At 39.7% G+C, this 24,398-nt stretch overlaps 1 protein-coding gene across 3 annotated transcripts in view; it reads right to left on the bottom strand.

Annotated features, from left to right (window-relative positions):
* The window catches only part of FAM171A1 (family with sequence similarity 171 member A1), an 85,494-nt gene that overhangs the window by 27,514 nt on the left and 33,582 nt on the right, over window positions 1-24,398 (bottom strand). For all 3 annotated transcript variants that reach the window (XM_030446203.1, XM_030446205.1, XM_030446204.1), the window contains exons 2-3: window positions 9,913-10,140; window positions 4,680-4,772 (exon numbers count right to left, since the gene is read on the bottom strand). In XM_030446203.1, the coding sequence (XP_030302063.1) occupies window positions 4,680-4,772; window positions 9,913-10,140 (321 nt within the window). The remainder of the gene's footprint in view (window positions 1-4,679; window positions 4,773-9,912; window positions 10,141-24,398) is intronic.

Genomic DNA, 24,398 nt, shown 5'->3' with positions numbered 1-24,398 from the left:
TATTCTCCAGAGCACGTTTTGAATACTTACAGAACACTCTCCACACAGCACAAAATCAAGGCAAGTAGTTTTTCTCTTAATTCAAATTTGACTATACAGTTTAAAGACGTCAACTCAAAACAATTTTGCTTCCTTTGCATTGTAAGTCTTTGGAAGCACTTTTAGGTTACATGTAACTTCGCTGCGAGAAAGATTAAAGATCTTGACTCACAACTCCTAAGCTTTATAAACTGCCAATGTCATTAGCCAGGAGACTGGAATCCCTTCTTGCGTTATTTTCTATCAGGAACTCTAACTATGAGAAAGCACAAAATTCCACAGAACAGATTTGGTACTGGCCAACAAAAACTGCTATTAAATGGGCAAGAATCTCCAAAGAGCTGATCATGATTTACCTGTTTTTGATAATTCTGCAAGAAAAAAGCTAGAAAACCACTTTTTAAAAGTTCTCTCAAGATTGGCAGCATCCTTAAATGCTTAAATTACTCATTAAACACTCATCTGAGAAGGGAGGAAATTTCCCTTACCCAATTTTTAGGCTTAAGCAGAAAACAACACAAAAGACTAAATAAATTGATTGCAATGAAGTCAGAGAAGAACACCCCTACAAAACCATAGTAGTTTCCTGTACTTCCAGGAGAAATTTGCTCAAGCACTAGTGAAGTTTCTGACTGTGTTGCTGAGCAGACTCCCATGGCCCACAGGGATAAGCATCAACAAAGTAACATAAGTAACAAAACAGAAAAACAGAAAAAAAATCATAACAAAGACCCTGACATTAGGATTATCACTAATGATTCAGTGTAAAATCATAGAATTTTCTGTCTAAATCTCTGCTTAAGATAAATTATTCAATTTGCTAAGAACTGGTATTGTACTTTGGAAGATCCAATTAATCTTAAGAATTAAAACCAAGTAACTGTTGTTGAGTCTGTAACACAATAACACAGTAGTTTATGGGGAGAGACTGGGATTTTCTTTACAAAAAATTGGTTGTTTTGTAGCACTGGGAGCTGACAAATTTTCATCAGAAAGGAAGACTCAGCCAAGTTTCTTGAATCCTACAGGCAATGCAAAGCATTCCTATGGCTATGCCCCAAATCTGGCAGGAAACCTGTGCAGCGATCCATTCAGATGCAAGTTTTAAAGTGGAAAAAACAGCTTTCCCTGCAGATAGTGCAGATACATGCAACACATCCATGCAGATCTGTTAATTGATATCCCGAATTAACAAATGCCTTGTTATAGAATTCACCTGAAACCTGCCACTCAGCCTGACTCTCCCCTCACCTCCTCAGATGAGTCTCTACAAACGCAGCAAGAAACTTCAAGGGGGCAGAATACTCTGAGCTACCAGTGAAAGGCTTGTGAAGGTGAAAGCTACCAAGGCTTTCACCTTCTCTCACCACCTTGTGTAGAGAATAATCCAATGCAGTTCTCCAGCAGAGGTCATGCAGCATTTTGGGGAATAGACATTGAAGGAACTCTAAGTGCTCGAATGAAGAGAAAGACTTTGCTGACCAGAGCAGAGCACTATTCAACAAGTCAACACTTGTCACTGGGAGTAATTACTGTTGTTGCTTCTGTTATTGAAAATATCCAGTTTTGACTTATAAAAAACAAACTCAGACACATTCAAGTATAAAACTGGCATGTGAGAGCTCTCAGCTTGAGTGCTGTAAAAGGAAGGATTTCTGAGCACTAATCTTATTTTCTTTAAGCATCCCCTCATCAACACACTAGCCATGGTTCAAGAGCTGCCAGCTCCAGTTTGCCAGCACACACCTGAAGATGTAACCATCTCATGGAGTTCTCTAAGGCCATCTCCTGCCATCCTGGATGCGTGACATGTGGCACCACACCAGTTTTGAGCTTCAGTCTATGTATGAATTAACATCTGAAGTATAATCAATTCATGCTTTTATTGCTCATATGTCAGAGGCAGATAGAGGTTAGCCATACAGCTCCCATTCACTGAACACTGAAGTTCAGCTCATCACTGTGATGGTATTAAATAACCTCAATGACCCAGTGGCTGGCAAGCTCCATCCCTTGCAATTACTGACAGAGCACAGCAGTGGATGGTAATGTCATCATGAAAATGAAGTTGGCTGCATCAATGCAGAGAAACTTCTCAATTGCATAGTAAGTTGCTTGCTTGCTTAATTATTCAAATGCAGCTGGTAACTTATTGTACTAGACAGGCCTTTCTTTCCCTTTGCTGATTGAAACGCCAGTGTTCCCAGTCTCTTCTCTGGTATAATGAGTTCTGTTTTGCTCTCGTTTTTGTTCTAAGGTAACTCCTGATCAGCTCTTTTGAAGCAGCTCAAAGTTACTGGGAAATAAATTGGAGAAGTAACAGAGAAAAAATAGGTCAAAAGGATTTTGGACCGAGACTAGAGAGGCTCTATTCAAACGCTGGTACAATATCTAGGCTGTCTTTCACTTAGGTTTCAGCACAAAAGAATTACCAAGAAAAGGAGTGTGGGCTGGTCCCATAAAATAGCTTCTACTGGGTAAGACTGAAAAGTTCAGATTCCAGCTCTTAGAATACTCTAGGTACCATTTTTTTCCTTTATCCTCTTTCTCTGCTATGCCAGCAGAGCCACTTATATTACTCTAATTTAAATATATTGGGAATACCCTGGATCACTTCACCAAAGAGATTAATATTATGCAGAAAATCTTTAGAGTGTCACTATGCTGCTAAGTTACCTCTAGCCCTTTAAGAGCCCCTATTTTTTTTTGAAGGAAGATGTAAAAATAAAAAAAAATATATTTTTTAGGTTTATTGCATAATATTAGCATATTTGCAGAAGAATATGTATTTAATACACCATGATAATAGAATACTGTAGGCAAACAATGTTTCATGTTTTGTCTAATGGAATCCCTTGTGGTTTAACAGAGTTCACCATCCATCTAATTTACCCCCTTAGATAATGTGAGCTCTCAAATTGCAGAACATATATATGGCAGCTGTGCTGTTCTCCAGCTCCTTCTGGGCGTTTCATCAGCTACCTAATTTGTTTAGTGCTTTTGCAGCTACAGTGGTATCTAGTGCTACCATTAATGAAAAGCCTATTGTGTACAGTTGAATTCTAACAGTAAAAAAAGATGTGAGGAAGGCATAATTGTATTATATTCTCTTAGATAAGACACTGTTATCTTGGAATATTATTGCAGGGAGTATTCCCCTGTTTATTACCTATCTGGTAGAGTTTAAAGTAATGGTAATGATAACACATGTGGAACAGTTTGTGCACAGTATGTCCTCCTGTTCTGGCTTATCATGGAATAAAAAAATTTTCAGGGTTGGAAGGGACCTTTAAGTTCATCTACTTCCAACCCCCCTGCCATGGGCAGGTTGCCCAGAGCCCCCTCCAGCCTGGCCTTAGAAACTTCCATGGATGGGGCTTCCACCACCTTTCTGAGCAACCTGTTCCAGTGTCTCACCACCCTCATGGTGAAGAACTTCCTAATATCTAATCTAAATCTAACCTCCTCTAGTTTGAATCCATTCCCCCTAGTCCTACCACATTACCTGACATCCTAAAAAGTCCTTCACCAGCTTTCTTGTAGGCCCCCTCCAGATACTGGAAGGCTACAGTAAGGTCTCCTTGGAGCCTTCTCCTCTCCAGACTGCATAACCCCAACTCTCTCAGTCTGTCTTCATGGGAGAGGTGCTCCAGCCCTCTGATCACCCTATTGGCCCTTCTTTGGACACACTCCAGCACATCTATAGCTTTCTTGTAAAAGGGGCTCCAGAACTGGACACAGTACTCCAAGTGAGGTCTCACGAGAGCAGAGTAGAGGGTAAGAATCACCTCCCTTGACCTGCTGGTCATGCTTCTTTTGATGGAGCCAAGGACCCTGTTAGCTTTCTGGGCTGCAGGCATACACTGACAGCTCATGTTGAACTTCTCATCCACCAGCACTCGAGTCCTTTCTTTACGGGCATCTCAAGGTATCTTTAAAAACTACTTTTGCTAACAGACTTAGTTCAGTTGGGCTAAGTTAGGTCAGATCCCTAGGTCAGATGAATGTTTAATTCTTTATTGTGCAGTACAGAAAAAACAGTATTCATGTGACTGAAACCACAGTTGTTTTAACTTCTGTGTTTGGCCTTATGAAAAGGTGAGCTGAACTTTATTCTTCAAATATAGTAGGTTCCATCCTATAGTATATGGGTTGGCAGATGGCCTGATAAGGGCTCCACATGAAGTAATTGGAAACAAAAGTAACTTTAAATTTGTCTATGCCCTAAATTTCTCAGGCATTCAAAGTAAGAAGTGATAAAATAAAACCAGAGAAAAATCTTAAGACAATCAGAACATCAGCAAATGCTTACTGCAAGGACAGTTAGATGAAGGTAGATGAAAAAACATCTAAGAGATAGTGAATGAAATTTAATGTTTAGCTCTTAAGCGGCACACTGAAGTCCAAGCTTGTTTAATACTTAGTAACTCAGTTTCCCTAGTCACAGCAGTTAGGGATGCATTATCTATTAATCAATTTGGGAGAACCATCCTACAAAGGAGCATTCCTAAAGGAACCCAGAATCCCCCATGAAATACCACTCTCACCCATGGGGCAGAGTTCAGAAAATATCAGGCAGCCATGCTTTTTGTTTTAAGTCTCACTCAAATTTCAGTTCTGACTTCCAAAAACCAGCATACCTTGAAATCCTGAGACTATCTGGACTACATCATCATAGACCATTAGTGTAGCTGAGCGTTCAGGAAGAAGGCCGAGACTCAGTGAAGAAAACACTGTGGGAGAAAAGTGTTTTAAGTGAGATAGATTTGAATTCTTATAAACTTAATCCAACAACAACAGCACTTACTTTCTTCTATACTTATGCAAAAGCAGACCACCCAAAATATTAAAATCAGATTGTATACATGAGGGAAACCACATGCATTTTCTAACCCAAATAATTAAATTGCTGGGGTAATTATTATTATTGAACCAAACGGCATGTTCTACTCTGGCTCTGATGAAGTCATGCACAGCAGTTCAAAGTATGGAAGACTGCAGTGAAAAGCAGGGCTTTGGGTTATAATTCCCAACTCTGCAGAAAGACCTGAGGTTACATAAAGAAGAGTAAAACATTAATTCAGTCTGACTGAATTATTTTTTCTGCAAAAGTTATACTTCTTACCTCGGGAAGATTTTAATGAGACTTAACTTTTAAATGCTTACATAAAAAGTCATACAGAATGGCAAAGTATGATGAATAAATGAATAATCTGCTTTAAAATACACCATGTCCTTACTGAGTCACCACCTACACTACGGAAGAGCTATGTATAGCACAACTACTGTCATTCTACCACATGATGCAAAAGGGGATAGGCAAATGATATTTGCTGCAAGAAATCTGTCTGCAAGGGCCTCCTCTGCCACTGGGTACTGACATTCCTCAGAGGGGGCTGTGTCTGTTTGCACACACATATCTGGGAGTAAAGAACATGATATAATTTAATGCCTGTAATTTCATGTCTGAGCTCTTCAGACCCAGAAGATAAGAAATGTGTACAGAATTAACCGTTGAGCACACCTGACTCCTGCATCCATGCAAACAGTAAGAAGTAAATCTCTCTGCAGCCAATGCATGGCTTTCAAAGACAGGGAAATTGACGCAGACTCCTAATTTTTGGTAACTGGGCAGCATCCCACATTTGCACCTGGTGAGTACTTATCCAATTCTGAAGTACTCACAAGCTTAGGAAGACATTTCCAGAACCAAATCATAAAAGAACAGTGCAAACTCCTCTAATTTTCTGAAGCGTAATATATTTCTTTTAACTTGATATGTATTACATGATCCCAGAGACCAAACAGAGAGACTGTACATTATTGGTTTTAAGAAATCTATTATCTTTTTAAAGATCAGAAATTTTAGTGTTAAGGAGAAATGAAACAGAGCTACGAGTCAGACAACATAAGTAAGAATGCCTAGTGTAAATAGAAATAAGGCCATAATTATGAAATTTGTTGTCTTCACTCTAATAACTTATATTGTATGAAAAAAGAATATAATTTACACACCCTGGGGAGCTCAATACAATGAACCATGCCAACATAATCTTCTATATATGCCAGACTATAATGCATATAATACCTCTAAAATTTCCCTGGGCTTCTCTGCATAATCTCCTCTCAGCATGACAAAAGCAGAAGTCACAGTATTTAATGCCAGAAGACTGACTATCATGATCCATTCTTACTTTTGTATAACTACAGCCTTCCCTGAATTAATTACTGCTTCAGATCCAATAGCTGTGCTTAAACTAAGACACATGTTGTAGAAAAACTATCCAATTTTCTTTTAGTGGTGAAGACTATACCACAATATCAATGTTCTAGTAAATAATTATGAGGGCAGTTAAAACTATGTGCCTTTTTACCCATCAGAATTTATGAATTTATTGAGGTTAGACTTCCAGCCATTTGATCTTCCTTATACACAAGCTCACCAGACAGAAGAATTCTCTCTTACCCATTTCCTGTTCTCTATGCAGTTACCGATAGACTATGATCAAATTACCTCATGAACTTTCTCTCCAGTGAACAGAATAAATTAAGCTCTTCCAAGTTCTTCCCTGAAAGTTATATTCTCCAATCTTTTAATCACTCCTGACATAACCTTTCAGTTTTAAGCATTCTTCTTCAAGTGTGGATCGAGAACTGGACATGCATTTCCCAGAGTGGCTGCACCACTGAAATACTATGCTTGGCCTTTTCAGCCTTTACCTTATTTTACTGCTAAGGATAAGACTATTCCTCTTTTTTGCAGTGAGAGGTTACTTTCAGCTGTTCATCTACCATGACTCACATGTCTTCAGCAGAGTCACTGCTTTCCGGATGAGCTCTCCTCTCTCAGAACCATGAGCATCCTTGGTTCCAAGAACTACATTTCACCATAGTGAATAACATGGTTTGCTTTGACTGACACTACCACCTAGTTAGAACTGTGCTGCCTCAGCAACTTCTCTCTCCTCATTGCACACCCTGCTCCAAAATGTCCTCTTAAATACAGACTTACGGTCACAAGTCTATTTTCTTCCAAATTATTTACAAAGAAAAATCTACACATAGCCAAGAACAGATAGATGAGCACATCTTCCATCATGAACACTTCAACAACTCAAGTGATGTTAAATTAATGAACTGTTAATAAGTGGAGTCATGGCCTGGCTGATAAATAGTTTAATGGAAAAAGAGATCTTAGTCTTTTCTTCCTACTATTAATCACTATGTAAGTAAATAATCCTCCTGCTTAAGTGGATCTAGTAACTATTTTGGTTCATATAAGTAAAGCTCATTTCTGCCAAATTATGAAAACAGAAAACCCTTCATGCTTACTCTTTAACGCTATTACCATAACATAATGAGTTCAGTGGCTATACAGCAGTTCAGCATGAGATTGTAACTAATGCATATGGACTGTGGTGGAAGAACCCTAGTCCTTCAGCAAAGTCCTGTTACAGCTCTTTAAATGTTACCATCCTATAGCTTCTAAACCTACACAGAAGTCATGGTTATCATTTCCACATTGAGGCATTTGATGTAAATGCATCCATACTTCATTTACCACAGCACACAGGACAGCACATTAGCTTAAACCACTGCTGTGGGTGGACTGCTGCTCAGAGTGCTTTATCTGCTTTGTGGGCTGGTATGGTTAAAAGGCATTCTTGGGAAATGAGGATCCCCCTGTACACATGTGCCCAGATTGCACACTGCAGAATCAACATTTAAATACGCTGTCTGTTCCCAGAATAAATGTAAGAACAAAACTTTCATGGTTTTCAAAACTTCCATACTGTGCCAGCTAGAAGCATGATAAGCATTTTAAACACAAACTGTTCTTGGGAAGATTTTAAAGACTGTAGGCATCTTAGTCAATAAAAATACCCCACAACTTAAGTATCTCAAGCCTCAATTTTTATGTCATGTCCTTCTTAAGGAGTAACTCAAAGAACAACGAACCCTATTAAATCTACATGGGTTTATCAAGTTGTAACTTGTTGTTTCTTTAATAAAAGAAAGGACTAAGTTCAAGGTACTGAAAGCAAAATAAAGCACTCTACTCCCAATTAAATCAATGACAAACTATCTACCAGTTTCAACGGGGGAAGATCAAAGGTGAAAGGAATCCATTTTCCGAATTAAGGTCACATTTCAACCATGGAAAGATTTTGTGGAAACTATACAGTTAGTGCTCTTTAAACTTTAATGACTTAACAAAACAATAATGCCACATGTGATTCCCTTCTCTCGAAATCAATATTTAAGAAAAAACAACATGCAAAAAACTTAACCAAACAAACTCCAGGCCATGGAAGAGTATACTGCATTCAAAAGACCTCTCATGAAGGTCAGAAGGATAGAAGACAAAAAGCAAGGAAAGGTTCAGGCAAGAAAAGGTTATTGCATGCTTTAATCTTCTGTGATTATGTCTTAAGAAAGTACATGAAGCATGCTGAGGAAACTGAACTTCATCTTATTTAAACAAAAAAAAAAAAAAAAAAAGAAGGAAATTTCTAAACACAGTCAAAGAACAATTATGTCTGGAAGGTACTGCTGGAGGTCATGTGCTTCAACCAAGGAAAGGAGTGTCCAGTGAGTTTTGAATATCTTTCAAGATGAAGATTTCACAAGCTTTGTGGGCAACCTGTTCCAGTCTTTGACTACTGCTGTTCCCTTTTATTTATTTCAAATTCTCCTTACTGCAACTCATATCAGTTGCTTCTTACACTTTCACTATGCACCTAAGAGCCTGGTTTCATCCTTGCTATAGCTCCATTAAGTAGCTGGAAAAAAGTGGCAGAATACAGTAGAGGAAACGTGGAAGAAGTCACTGTATCTTATTTGAGGCAAGCAAATGCAGATAAGTAAGCCGCATGTTGAAAACTGTGGGTTTGAACAGATTGAAGTTCCTTTCCCCATCTGAAAATGCATTTGTTGCAAGTAACACAGCCCTTCTGTCAGTGTTGGTATCAATACACAGAACAGAGCCAAAGCATGGGACTGAACACTGCCCTGTGATCCTTTATAATATTTAAATATTAGTGCACTTAAAACCTGGCATGACTTTGACCTGGGCTAATTATCAAATCTGAGGTGATATTTAGGTGTGATTTGCAAGCCTGGGACCATTCCCAAACTCCTTGGACCCTAATTACAGTCGGAGATGAGAGGAGATGCAGATGACAATGCATCTGTGACCTTCATCTAGATGTCACGTCTCACAGTCAGAAAGCCATCTTCAACATGTTCTACTCAGCACTACAGAAAGTCATCATGACTTAGTTTCCCATCCTGTAGAACTAATGTAAAGCCTCCCACTTTCTGTAAAATTTTGAGACATTCTGATAAAAACTAACATGCAAGTACTATTGTTATCTTTGCAGAAGAAACAAAACCCTGCTAATTACATTAGAAAGAATCCTTACATCTGGATAACATAATTGCAGACTGTCCTGTGAACGTGCCCAAAGACTGAAAGGCCAGAGCATTTTTTATACATTACAGCCCAAGGTGCTGTTGTTGCCACACCTTAAAAGACAAATGAATGAGTGCATCACAGCTGCTGAAACAGAGTGCTTGAAAACAGGAGTTCCCATAAAGAGATCTGGATAGGGTTTTATTTCTGTTGAGCTGAACAGAGCACCACCAGTTGTTGGAAAACTGATATAGCACTGTATCAAGAACAGCCAGGAACAGACCAAATGTCTGCACAGCCTTGATGCCACAGCTATAACTGAGGAAGAAACATTGCTTTTTTTTGAAGTGTACAGATGTTCTTCCTCCCACCCAGCATTGCAAGCATTAAAACACATCATACAAAACTGTGTAACCTCGTTTAGATCTTACCTCAGAACAAAAATAAAGATCTCTTACCAGGCAATCTTACAGGTTTCCATGGTGCAGAATTTGGCACATAGGCATGTTTACTAGCAGTCACTATCAGCTGATTGCCCAACTTATATTGAAATTTGAGGAAGGCAGTGCCATCTGCTCCTGAGGTTCCAGATGCAATGGAGATCTGGTTGGTAAAAATCTCAATGAAGGCTTCAGTTACTGGCTGATGTGTGCTGGCATCGCTTACATGGACCTTCAGCGTTACTTCTGTAATGACAAACAACCACACAATTATCATCCAAAATGCTTGTGCAGGAGGCAGCAATAAAAACATGCTAGCATACCAATGATCAAAATGACTCACCCCTTTCTCTTTTTGTGTAGAAAAGGAACAGAGAATATGTACTGTGATGGAAACCCAAGATTAAAGAGGGCCATGGAGTGGGCTGTGTACCAGTCAAGAGATTTTCAGCCTGTGTGTGCGAGATTGCTCCAGCTGACACAGGATTTCCCTAGGGCTTTCAGACCAAGACAGTGAAATCCTACAGGGTCAGGTCCTTGTTCTCAGTGCACAGGACAACCAGGTGGAATGCAGAGTGCTCACAGTGAAGAAGAGAGAAACTTTTCCCCCCTTGTCTCCCTGTTCACTGTCCCTTTTTCTAAAGAAGCAAAACTGTCCCAGCCTCTAAGGATAATTGCTTGTCAGCCCTGCATGACTGCATCTTCTGTCCCCACATACAGCTGGTAGATGTGAGAAGCAAAGAAGTGACATTTAAGGCAGTCAGGAGAACCATACATCTTGTAGATATGCAGTCAGAAGCCAACACAATAGACTACATTTTCCTTGAGTAATTTGCTGTTTTTCCAGAAGCTAATTACTTCTTTAAACATTTCCAGATGTACAGTATTTGTCCACTCTGGGGCACTCCTATGACTAAACCATGCATTGTGTCACCAGGCTTTTGTTACATAAAGTGAAGAGACTTGTGCAAGACAGTCCCTTTGGAAAGCATTCCTCTATATCTACGATTATTTTTCTGCCCCTCCAATAGTTCTTCTGCCTCATGCTATAAAGTAGCAGCTGTTGCCTTTTGTCAACAACCATGACTTAAATGCAATGCTCACATGAAAAGATCCAGCAACAGCCAATGCCTCCACTAAATCCCTGCTTGGATTTTTTCACTTACAGTCACCTTGTTCTCCCCTAAATGAGAACCTCCCTCTTTTTTCACCTACTCTCTCATTCTCACCCTCATCTTTGGAAGTTCTGTTGTTCTTGCATGAAGTCCCCTACCTCAGCTTAATCCATTCCCCAAGGCAGTAGACAATATTTTGCAAACTCCCTTTTTGTGTCAGGGGAATTCAGTCACTAACAATTCACACCCCACATGCAATTTTTTTTTCATGTGCTGCCCAGAAAAAAGCATGACCTCCTTTTCATATATATTTAAAAACAAAATTCTATTACATTGCTATCCTGGTCAGGACTTGAAGAACTTATTTTGGATTAAGCTCTGAGTCAGCAACACATAACAGCAAGAAGAACAACAAAGAAAAAAAACTGTTGTGAATTTCCTTAGTGAAATGACACAGCTGAGTATCCTGAGAAACAGACTGTAAAAATATAAAACTTCAAAAGCATGCCAGTACCTAATACAAAAATATCAGCATCTCTGTTTTAAGAGCATTTCAGCCAGAAAGGTATTGGGCCCTTTTCTAAGTGGAGACCCTCTGTCTGAATCCCACAGTACAGAAAATGTAAGTATCAGGCAACTCTGAACAAAAACCCCATTAGAGAAATTCATCATCACTGCAGCCCTCACTTCAGAACTTGGCGACTGAGGATGCCAATTTAGAGGGGATATGCATGAAACACATTCTAGCTATTAAACATTCTGGACATGTTCCCAGTTTTGCATTTAGCAGACAAAGAAAAAACCATATATTGAAAAACAGAGTCTATATACTCTAGAGTGCACATACAGAAGGCCTCCTTGGAAACCTTGCCTTGACCACCAAGTAACTTGTGAAGCCTTGTGGATGCTACATTAATCAAAGGACAAACACATATGTATTTCTGTATTTACAAACTGTTCAAGTCTTTACAAATGTGAGGGTAAAAAGCAATACAAGTTTTTGTTTACAAAACATGCAGGAACAATATACTTAGATCCAAAGCCAGATAGCTTTGCTGTTAATATTTCCCTCTTTGACTTGCCTAGCAAAGAATGTTGAAGAACAGATGCGGTTAAGAATAATGGGTCATGCATTAAAGAAAAAGCAAGAAAACAGGACAAGCTGAGCATTGTGGTTAGCAATTTCAGTAACATGAAAGTTTAGTCTTTTCTAACCACATATAAGAAGGAACCAAGGAGTTCTGGAATATTAAATACTAATCAAGAAAGAGGATAAGAAAACACAACAGAAGTCTAAAATTTATTTAAGTTAGACATCCAACAATCTAGAATAGAGACTACAACTAAAATTGATCAAGATGACAAAGACTGATAAACAAAAATTTTCTGGTATACACAAATCCAGTTCTCTCTTCCTGAACAAGAGAGCTAGACATGGGTATCTCTAGCAGGAAATTGCTTTATCCTTCACTCTACAGCTATATAAGGGTTTCTGTCGGCATCCTTCTCTCCATCTCATAAGGAAGGATATTTCCACAATCCTGTTTCAAACAGAAATCACCATCATCCAAGACTGAAGACCAGTGTTCCGAAAGGCAGACTGGCACTACTGTTCCAAACCACAATCGCTAAAGCACTCACTGGGATTTTTTCATCTGCTTTTTAATATTTAGACTTGTTTTTTCCTAAGAAGACAGAAAATCCTAGCAGCCTGAACAACCCTAATTCCCTTTCATGTGTTATCTTCCCTGACATACGTGTGAAATGTATACAACTTGCTTAATTCAGGGCTTTGTCCCACACAACAGCTCCTTTTTCTTTTTATCTAATGAAGCAGTGAAGTCATGAACACTAAACCTGTGCTATCACAGTTAATTTCCACAGCAACAGAATGATTACAAGCATTAAACTTGAAAGAAATTGTTGAAGAAAACCTCCTCTCAAACAGTGAGAGTAATGAGAACAATCTATAAAGAGTCTACTGTGAAAACTTAAAGCTATACAGTAAGTTTCAGAGTTGTTAGGAGATATTCAGGGACCTCTTGAAGAACAGGAGAACTAAAGAAGGGAACGAAGAGAGAACAGTGAGGACAGCAAGTGACCCAAAATCAGTCTGACCTCAAAATAACAGGGAAGTCTTAGACTGAAGCACTAAGTATATTAAAAAGAAGAAACTGATTAGAAAAAGCTGCTTAGACTACTCATTATTAGCCAAAGAATAAATCTTTAAAATATCTGGCAAACTTTTTTAGTTAGTTCTCTCAGCAAAACAGTGGGGATAAAGCACATACATTATTCTTGAATCTTACAGCCTACCACAGCACGGAGCTCACACAGAATTAAAGCCACATGGGCCCAGAAGAGGAAGGCTATCTGCAGTACATGGGGAATACAGTGGAGACAGGGAACCAAAAGCACTGCAGAAGACAGACTCTGAGAATGTGAACTTTTAATAAAAAGCATGCTTCATTCTTCCACACATTTGTGATATTGCTGTACTTTCATTATTGACTACAGTAAATCAAATTACTAACTTCTGAAAGAGCTTTGCTCTGTGCCATCAGTGAGGTTCTGGAGGACTGAAGGGGATACTGAGGTGCACAGTGATGTTTCCTCTCCACAGAATAAAGCGGGGATGGCTGAAGTGACAGCCCCCAGAGTGATGAATTCACCCAAGGAAGCTCGGATTTGTATCACTGCCTCAGAGAGGCCAGCTATGTTCAGAACAGGCTATGCCTGAACTGATACCCATGTTTAAAATACCTGGCTCCTGACCAGTGTGCTGTGAACTCAATTCTTTCACAGCTGGGCTGTTTGGCACATGGTTCCCAGCTGGCTCACAGCATCATGCAGGTGGGCACAGGTAGAGCTTAATTTACCTGCACCACCAGCTCATGTCCTGACATTATACTTCTACAGAAATGTTTCATGTTCAAAGCAAGAGCTACTTATCTTAACTGTTCACTTCTAGGAGATAAACCACAGGCAAAGATACTTCATCTGCATGGGCAAAAAGACTGTGTGCCCCGGTCTGAAGGTGCAGCTAGGAATGGGCCACTCACAAATGTCAACAGTGTGAGGCATCTGGGAAACCCTGCAACTCTGGCTTCAAGTGGGAAGATTAGTGGGAAAACAGCAAATACTGGGTTACATTCCAGAGACTGAGGTTCCTGAGCGTGTTTGCTCAGGCAATAAGTCTAGCCTAAACCTCTTACAGTTATATTCCTTTGTCTTCTTTCAGCAATCACATCTTGCTTGATGGTCAAGCAAGCACAAACTAGAACTACCAGTTACAGTGAAAAAAGATGCTTCAGCATAACTCACTCCTAGTTTTCTAGTACTAAATTTACAGCCAGCTATTTAAAAATCCCCACCATCTCCAAGGTTATAATTTGGGAAAGTGAAATAAACACAAAAAGACAAACCCCTTACATTTTAGAATTCCAATCCAGAATCCCATCTGTCTTCTTAATCTCATTTTTGTGATTTTATTAAGCCTGAACTTTTGCTGAGCAACCCCTCCTGTGCCATCTGCTTTATGAGCTGTAATGCCTCCTTCAAAATACACGTAAGCCTTAAGATAACTATTTCTGCCATCACAACCCCTTCTCTTAGACTCACAACTTATATTGTTGTGAATTCCGATGAGATTAGTTTCCTTTGAATCTGAGATCATCAACATTATCTGCTATAACCAAACTCATGAAAAGTCGAGTTAAAAAAAAAAAAAAGTGCCAAGTATTACAAAGAAAGAAAGAAAAATCCTAAGCAATCTGAGTGATGGTACACCATCAGATCTCAAATACTGAAGTAGAGAAAGTTATGACACAGATTGGAAGTAAAAAACTATGATATTATTTAGGTCCCAATCCTGCAATTTGGTTTCTATGCACACACCCCTCTGTCAGACAGACTCCTGCTGACGTCTGCTGGACAGATCATCTCTTTTGGGAACAGGCTGACACAAGCAGCCATTATCACTTATCTTTTCCTTTGGGGGTCCCCTATCTGTAGACAATGTCAGGATATTACCAAAGAGAAAGATATGTAAATTATCATGGTTTTGATTAGAGAAAGAAAACTTCCTGCTCATTTTAAAAAATGCTGTTATGAACTTTATTTAAAATACAACTGTATCCTCTGCTCTGGTTGAGCTTACTGGCAACATGCCTGGTTTTGAATCCCACAAGCCAAAGGATAAACCTTTCTGCCTAACCTTTTGCCCATGTGTGAGGTCACCCCTCAGCCAAACAATAGGATTCCTATTTATCTAAAGAAAAACATTTTCCTAGAAAAAGGGGCGTTACCCAGCCCATAGCCACAGATGCCAACTCAAGCATTTACATATTGTCACATTTTTTTACTGTACTGCATCAATAAAGTTCTACTGACAGCCAAGCTTTGATTTTAGTTCTAGGCATTTAATTAAGGATTACAATTAATGTGTAATTCTGCATTTAACAGAATTAATGTTTGATTCCAGAACACTTACATAGCCAATCCAAATAGTTATCTGTGATGCTTCTTTTTAGCACTGCAAACTGAATTTGCTAAGCACTTTTCTGTTTTACAGGTCATGGGGAAGACTATCAGTACAGTCCTCTGCACACTCAGAGCACTTGTAGTGTGAAGATTATAATTAACCCACAAACCTCAGAAGTCAAGAAGGAACTTTTCTCCCCCAAATGCACAAGTGAGTGCAATTTCAGAGTTCTTGTAGTCCTCTCCTTCATGTCTCCTCAGAAACAGCAGCAATCTAATGCAGGGGGAGCTGCACAGTTCAGTCTCTTTGCTGGTGCAGAGAAGCCCCTCTGCTGCCTGATCAATAAATCCAGGGTGCTCACCTCACCCTGGCAGACAAACATGATCTGGGGACGTGAAGGAAGCTGTCTTGAAGCTTTTTTGCCTTTCTCTGCAGCAGTTTGATTCATCTGCATTTCTCATCTAACATTCCTTACCACTGCAAGTGCCTCAGGCATTGCTGGCACTGTGGCAGGTTCCTCTAGTGCACAAGCATTTATTTTCCAGAGGACTGGAATGGTTCAGCTCAACTAATATGATCAGACTCAAACCACAATATTCAAATAAAGAACAGTGGTCTGTGATCTGAAGGTCAGACAGGTGCCCCACTTGCATCTTCAGGTTTAAAATTCATATAAATATATTACTTTATCTCAAAATACACCACCTCCTACTGATAATGCACACACATTAAAAACAAACAAACAAAGAAACCCCACAAATTCTAGTACAAAAACTAGAGACATTTATCCTATCTCCAGTGACAACCAGACTACCACACAATCATATGCTCAAGGGGGAGGGAGGAAGAGTTAAAAGGACAATAAAATCAAGATATTTATCACACAACCGTCCAATATTTAAAACAGGTTTTGCATATCCTGACCTGCTAGAGCCTAGAGCATTCCCACCAAAATTAATTTCTTGGGAAAAAAAAGTAAGAATTTGCTTTAATTAAAAAAGTGAGCACCATATGCATAATGCCCAGATGAGACTCTGATACCCTATTGTTAAGTGATTAAACAAGCATTTATAATTAACTTGAAACTCACACGGCTATGAAACTCATGAATAGCAATAGTTGCATTAACAGGTCTGCCTTTGATCTCTACAGAAACTGTGCATGACACAAACTAATTTAATTTCCAAACCTTGTACTTTAGACATGGAATGATATACGGATACTTTCATGGAGCACAGATGGAAGTTGCCTTTCAAAGCTTTAGCCCGCCACACGCATAATGCATTGTTTCCAACACATGAAAAAGTAATCCCTGCATAAAGCCCTCTTTTTTTCCCCTAATAGAGTCCTTTGAAACTCTGTTTGGAGATCAATATGAAATGCAAAATTAATGCACCAATATTTCCCACTTGCTGAGCATTAGTTTTCCACTGACTCAAACGACCACAGCTGATTTTGCAACCTCAGCTCTGAGTATAACAGCACACTCAGCTGAGCTAAACTGCTGCACAGCTCACAGGGATTTTAAACCAAGTTTACATATACCTACTGCATCACTGCTCAAGCCTGGAGGAGGGCAAAAAGTGAAAGCTTAGATTTGCTTAGCCATGAATGGATGTGTTATATTTTTTGGAACAATTTTTTCCTAACTCTATTGATAAACAGTGTGCATGTAATGAAAACAATTTAAAGCAGATGTATTCCACATTTAAGTGAATCAGTGCATGGGCAATGGATTAGGGAGGCGACAAACACCTTTTTTTTTTTTTTAACCTTATTGCCAAGTAGTACAAACCTTAGGTTTAACCTCAACTTATTTCCTAAGCCTGTTGTGAAAGCAGAGGTAGATGTCATTTTGGAAGACAGTATTTTTACTTGTCTTTTTTTTAAACAAACCAGTGTAACAATTCCAACAAACCCAATTCACGGGACTCTCTACACACCCATAGCAGTACGATGACTTCCACTTTCATCTCAGTGTTTCACTCATGTGCGTTAATGCAGGCACAGAGGCAAATTCTTATGTTAAAATTTTACCTAGGTGCTTACATGCTCTCTTTTCAAATAACTAAACAGTCAATTTATATTCACTTAATTCCTTGAGGAGGCCATCCCCAGCTGGCAGACAGGAAAATTAAGCATAGCTGTAGCTACACATGGTAGCAACCTCATTCCTCCAGCCAAGCCAGCCTGAGCAGAGAGCTCTGCAGGGAGATGAGGGCTCAGCACTGCTGCTCAGCCACACCAGGACAGAAACAGAAGCATCCCTTGCCCTCCCACCTGCATGGCTCAGCTGTGGACTCCTGCTCCTTCTCTTTTACTGCTCTGCTGCTCCTTGGACATGCAACTGTCTGTTCCATTTCCCGACCCAGCACAGCACCAGCCTAACAAAATGACTGGCTTGTTGCCAGATTATCAGGTTGAACTTCTAAAGCAGTGCAGCATCAAGCACCAACATCAGTATAATGGGCTGGTAAGGGGGTGGAGGGGCATAAAGACTTCTGGCCAAGTGCAACACTGGTGGAGTAGAAGAGGAATGAGGACCACCATGTTGGGTCATGGGCATTTTGGTCAGCTCAGCTGTAACACTGAACCACAGCTAGAGCCCTCCTCAAGTAACTGCAGCCCTATGGTCTCTTTGGAAGCATGCCTGTTCCTCTCCTGGCTTAGATAAAATTTAGGTCACATTTGACATCAACAGTTGCAGCCAGCCTTCATTCTATGTTAATCCCAAATAACTGAAGGTTGGCCATGTCCCGATGAAGATACCTCAACCACTGCAGCAAACTACCCTGGCTCCATAAAGGCAGGATGCTTGAGGCAGTGGCAGAGAAGGGTTTCATTTGGAGCAGTGAGGACTTTCACATGGGCACTGTGGAGGATTTACAACCACTCCTGAACACCCAAAAGCCTCTACAGCCACAGTCAGCATTTCTGTCTGGGTGGAGGGAGCAGGCTGCTGTTGCTTCCTCCTGGCTCTAAAAAGCATTCTTTCATTAGCATCTCCACATGTCAGTTGCTGTGACTTCTGTTTTCCCCTCACTGCAGTGCTAGGATTATTTACCCTAAACTTGTCTATACTGAAACTTTGTCACCATCCAATAACTTACAATAATTCCAAGTTTTTAAGATTTTAATCTTCAAAGCAATGTTTGTGTTTCCGCATTTACAATAGCTAAAAAAATAAATCAATAAAATTAACTTGTGATCTGAGTCATCCTCTAGGTACTGAATGAAGACTTCAAATAAAATAGGACCCACTACAGTTCTGTTCATTTTAACAGCATAAAGTATCTCCAGCTTGATACATTGCCATTTGTCATTAGCCTTCGTTTACTCCTTCATCCAACCTCAGTCATGCAGAAGCAGCCTTCTCATCCAAGTCAATTAATTTTTCAATTAATGTTTTTGAGGCAGGCTGCTGTACTGTCTATATTTCAGCTGTGATGACTCCATATATATGCACAGCATAACAACCGACTCAGTGACCGAAACTTACTTCAGTTTAAATTATCCAAACAGCCATGGTGATCTTAATTCTTCCCAAGGGATTAATTTTAGGGCTGTTAAGGCTCCATGAGAAATAAAATTTCTCATCAGACCAAAACAGTGAATTTTAAAAAATTACTTTCTTTTCTTTTATACTGTAAGTCAATAATGTAAATTAAAAGTTATTGGCCCTTCTGCAAATTCACAATCACAGCTGTAAAGCAGAGGTACAGTTACATTTGCAACATTCATCTTTCTTACGGACTCAATTTATATAAAATCACAAAGTGTCAATGACTAGGGTTTTGATATGCTACCTGTCCAGCTTACATTGCTTTCCATGACTGGGAAAAGCACTGGGGCATACCTTCATACCTTGCAGCTCTGATTCCCTGTGGTGCTTGTCACAGTCCCAGCCTAACACCGCAGGTAGAAGACAAAGTTTTTCAACCTGGAGGTCTATGGTCCAGGTTTTGGGAATACGTGACTGTGCCTTAGAGAAGAATGTTCATTTAGGCTGCATAACTGCCTGTCTGGGGGGGCTGAAGGGAACTGCACTCTGCTGAAGGACTCTTGAGGTTCACAAATTAGTACGTTGAAAACCAATGAACCACTACAGACATGGCTGATCAAACAAACTGGTGAACTCTCTCTTCTTTTCAGAGATAAATCTCAATGTGAAGTGCTGTGACTGGCCAATAAGCGATGGAAGAAGGCTGAAAGGAGATGGGCAAGGGCAAAGTGCCCTGAAGGGCAGGGAATAATGCAGGGTGTGACTGACACAGCTGCTGCAAACAGAGCTGACTTTATCCAGACACAAATGGGACCCAAGGGTGGCCTTTGTTTTAGATGAACAGCTATGTCAGTTGAGTAGATCAACTGACTACACCACATTAAAAGAGTGAGAATGCTGCTCAGCCCAGCATGTGGAAGGGACGTATACATAGCTCATCCGAGCATAGATTATAAAAAAAATGAACTACAAAAGTAAACAAACAAATAAATTCAAAGAGAGCAATGGGCTGAGCTGGTTTCAACCTATGTATTCCTTTCCTATGGCTGGTATTGCCCAGATTCATGATGCTGAGCAGATTACAGAGATCAACAACCAGGATCACATAGGTGGTGTGACTGATGTTGTTATTCCCATTGCTAGATTTCGTGTTTGCTAAGGATGAGTTACATAGGTAATGTGATTTCAGTATATTTTGTGTCACATGTGGTGCTAAATTAAAAATCTCATGTAATTTAAATTAAAAGTCCCATGTTAAATCTCTTCAAGTAAGTTCATCTGATACTAAATATCATAACCTCCTCATGTGGCCTACCTAAAAGAGCCCAGACAAAGAGCAATGGACTCTGAAAAATGTGCCTATTTCTTACTAGCTTGTCCATTTAACAACAGTAAAGGGGTTACTGCTTGCACTAGTGTAAACCCATTTTACATATCCGTAGACATCGCTCTGCTTAAGCGCTCTCCCACAGCACAGAATCTCTCAGATTCTTTGTTTTACCTCTTCTATTTGTTATACTCATGCTGCAAAACACTCATCTCTTCAAAAGTAACATGGCAACAAAGGGCTGCTGGCATTCTTACTTGGACAAATAGATCTACTTTCCCATTAACAATAAAATATAGAGAGCTGAAAACACCCCAGCTGCACTCTTGGTTTCCTTGGCACAATCAGCAACACAAGTATGTTACTCTTTAGTCTATGCATTAAGCAGGCATTTTAAAGTATTATACTGGTTTAAACAAACAGCTGTGTTTGGAAAGTGATCTACTGCATACAAGCAGTGTTTAAAGGAGGAGCAGGAGAAAGGAATTTCTAAATAACCAAATGCTAGACTTACATGCTCCAGCAACAGGATCTACTGGGGGAATTTACTGGGAAGTAAATGAGAAAGTACATATACAAAACCAACAATCAACTTCTAAAAGGGCAAATGTGCTCTATTCTCTTGTGCCCAAGATGAATATAAGGTTAGCAGATGAGGGGTTCACATATGTCATGCACACATGCATACATATATGCACGCTAAATTAAACTGAAAATGCAAGGTACAGCCAATCACATTAAATTAAAGCATTTACTTAAAAGTTCCCTTGACACTACCAGTCCATGGCAGTGCCCTGAAACCCATTCTAGAAGAAAGTTTACAAATACTTCCTCAAGTTAAGAAAACATGTCCTTCATGCAGGGATACAATCTCTTTGTTGTTGTTGTTGTTTGCAATTAATTCTGTTCTCACACTTACTTATCACTTAATAGTTGCTAAGAAAAACAGCAGTATACAACAGTTAAACAATATTTCAAAGGCATGAGCCAAATACATTTAAAAACTATTATTATTTACTAATAAACACAGTTCCAGGGAGCACAACAGGAGAGCTAATCATTTTGTAAATACGTAAAATTGATACAGAATTGTCATGTTATCTATAAATACTACTTCTCTGAAATATTATACTCTTAAAAAATTAAGTTCAAATAATTTCAAAATGTTGTGGGATCTGAGAAATTAACATCCCACAATACAAAAATAAGGTATTCTTCCTGCTTTGCTGAGCACAAACATCCTAAATCAAAATATTCTTTACTTTTTCCATTTTACTTTTTTCACATTAGGCCCTGGGAAAATAAACAAACCCAAAAAACAACCCCAGAAATTAACAACCACCACACACACACACAAAAAAACCCTACACACAAAACTCAAACAAAACAAACCACCACAAAAAAAAAACCAACATACAAAACCCAAACTAAAACACACACACCAAACCACACAAACAAACAAAAACCCCACCAAAACTAAACACTTAAGGGATGTGTGTGTGCATACACACCACATAACCAATAGTAAGCAGTTCTATAGGAAAGCTGATGTATTTATTTCCACAACTGGTCTAACAAGCCAAGTGGCTAGTTGTTCTCTTGAGTTTACAAAATTACATGAGAGAAAAGGGCAGCAGATTGCTGCTACTGCTCACCAGAGCCATCCTGAATTCCTGAACAGCCTCATGCTACCATACACAGCAGAGACTTCTGTACCAGGTACACGAGCAGTATATGCACAATTTTAAAAAGAGTACCAGCAAACACACAGCAGCAAAACAGCAATAGTTCTGATTTTACATAGTAAAACAAACACATTAACATCCTCTATCCGCATACATACGGATGCAGTATAAGAAGGACAAAATAATTAAAAATCAAATTGCCCTAACTGTCTGCAGTGTATTGGCAGACTTAAGTTTCTCCATGAGTTATGCTGAATGGCTGAGTTATGCTAATTCCAAGCCATCCAATGTGAGCAAAAAGGGCTTTAACTTCAGATTTGGACCACTCCATCGGACTGTCCCATCTAACTGGGTAGTTAAATAAAGAAAAAGTGTGGCAAGTAAAAACCATTAATAGCTAATGTGAATGAAACAACCTTTAATATTTTAACTTTAAATTCATCTTCCATGCCATTAAAAAAATATTAAAACTGGGCTGAAATTATTTTGTAGCTATGTTGAGATGGACTACAAAATCCTTGGGTCATAAATAGCAATATAATTACTCAGCAAAGTATAGACACTCAGTGTATAGACACTGTCGTGGTTTGGGTCAGGATAAAGGTGATTTTCTGTCTTGTACTTTTGCTTTCAGCTAAGCCTCTTGTAAGTAATTGCACTTGCTGAAATTAACAGCAAGTTTCTCAGACACTGTGTGCTTCTAGGACTGGTAACACTTGATGTTCATAACTGCTAGAGACTGGTGTGCAGAGCCAAGGACACTGCTCAGCTCTGAGGAAAACTTTTACCCTCCAGAAGGAAGAAAGAGATCCCACCTGCAGCCCTCCTTTGGGGGGGCTGCAGATAGATGCCAGAACTGACCAAACAGAGTATTCCATCCCATATACGTCATACTCAGTATAAATTTGAGGGATCACGAGGGCCAAGCCATGATTTCCTGCTTCCAGCTTTTAAATGCCTGCCCTTCCTGCCTCCCTTCCTTCCCCCAGCATCCTGGAAGGATTCCGTCCGTTCGTCTGCCTGTGGTCCTGATCCGTGCCAGCCCATATCTGTGTGTTCCTGCCTCCAGTTCCTGACTGCTGCTGACTCCAGGAGTCCAGCCTGGACTTTCTCGGGGTTGCCCTGCAGCCTTGGTGGTGACGTGGGAGTTGTTGGGGGAGGGAGGGGGAGGAGCATGGTGTCCATTTTTCTGTATATTTGTGTATATTTAGTGGGTTTTCCTGTTTGTCATTGTTGTTTCATTGGAGTTGTGTGGTTTGGTTTCCAGCCCATGGGTCTCTCTCCCTTGCTCTCTCTCCTTTCTTTGTCAGGGAGGAGAGAGAGATTGGTGGAGGGCGTCTGTTACTCGGTTTAATTGCCGGGCCAGCGTTAAACCATGACATGGTTTAAATCATGGTGATTCTTACATTACTTGCAGTACCAAAGCCACGCTAATTACATTTCATATCCTTTTAAATGGCTATGCTTATACGCAAACATTGCGTGGAGCCTGCTTCTGAAATTCATTTTTGTTATTGCCATGTTAAAACTGCAGTAAAGTGGGTGAAATTTCCTAAAAATCTCTTTTCAGTTGGGAATCTCAGCAAACCTATTTTCCAGAGCCACTGTTGAAACTCCCATGGTAGAAAGGAATTTAGAAAATCAAATAGGTACCTGTGAAGCAAAATGAGTGAGATTTCATGATTCACTTAGAAATACAGTCTAAACCTGCTGTCAACACAGGCAACAGTAGGAGAAAACAGCTTTGTGGGCCATAACCTCCTTTTGCACTGTGCCTATGGTTTTCTGTGAATTAAAGGGTTTTCCTGGCAAAATGCCCTGGGGACTGCCTGTTACATCAGCCATAACAAAGCCTGGATTCTTCAGATGTGGCCTTGGCCTTGACTGCTCTCTATTTTCTGCATCCCAGGCTCCATCAGAGGGCACAGGGAAATTGTACACTAAAGGGTAGGTGTACTCCAAGCTTGGAAGCTTCTCTGGCAGGTTGCGCCTGAGCTGTCAGAGAGCATCTTCCCCAGCCCAGGTTGCTGGAGCAGCAAGAAGGTGCTCAAAGCTGACAATCTCACCCGGGAATTCTGGTCTGGGTTATCTTCCTCTCTTGTACTAAAGTCTCATTTGGATTAAAACCACCACCTCTTTGAAATAATGTGGACAAATGACATGACATATTTAGTACCTTGGCTATGAATTGTCAAACACCTTGCTTCATATTTAGGTACCTTTGGCCTGCTGTCCTCCCTCTCCAAGACTCTATCACTTTTTAATACAGATTGTTTTAAAAAAAGAACACAAGAAAGCTCTGCTATTCTATCAAGTGATTAGGTTTAAAAACCTGAAGTAATAATTTACACTGAAGTAATATGCCTTGTTTAAACTTATTTTTATTTAAGTA

The sequence above is a fragment of the Calypte anna genome, chromosome 2 (genome assembly GCF_003957555.1).
Source record: "Calypte anna isolate BGI_N300 chromosome 2, bCalAnn1_v1.p, whole genome shotgun sequence".
Classification (NCBI taxonomy): domain Eukaryota; kingdom Metazoa; phylum Chordata; class Aves; order Apodiformes; family Trochilidae; genus Calypte; species Calypte anna.
Note: the sequence above shows the minus strand (reverse complement) of the source record. Positions and strands in the feature narration are given on the sequence as shown.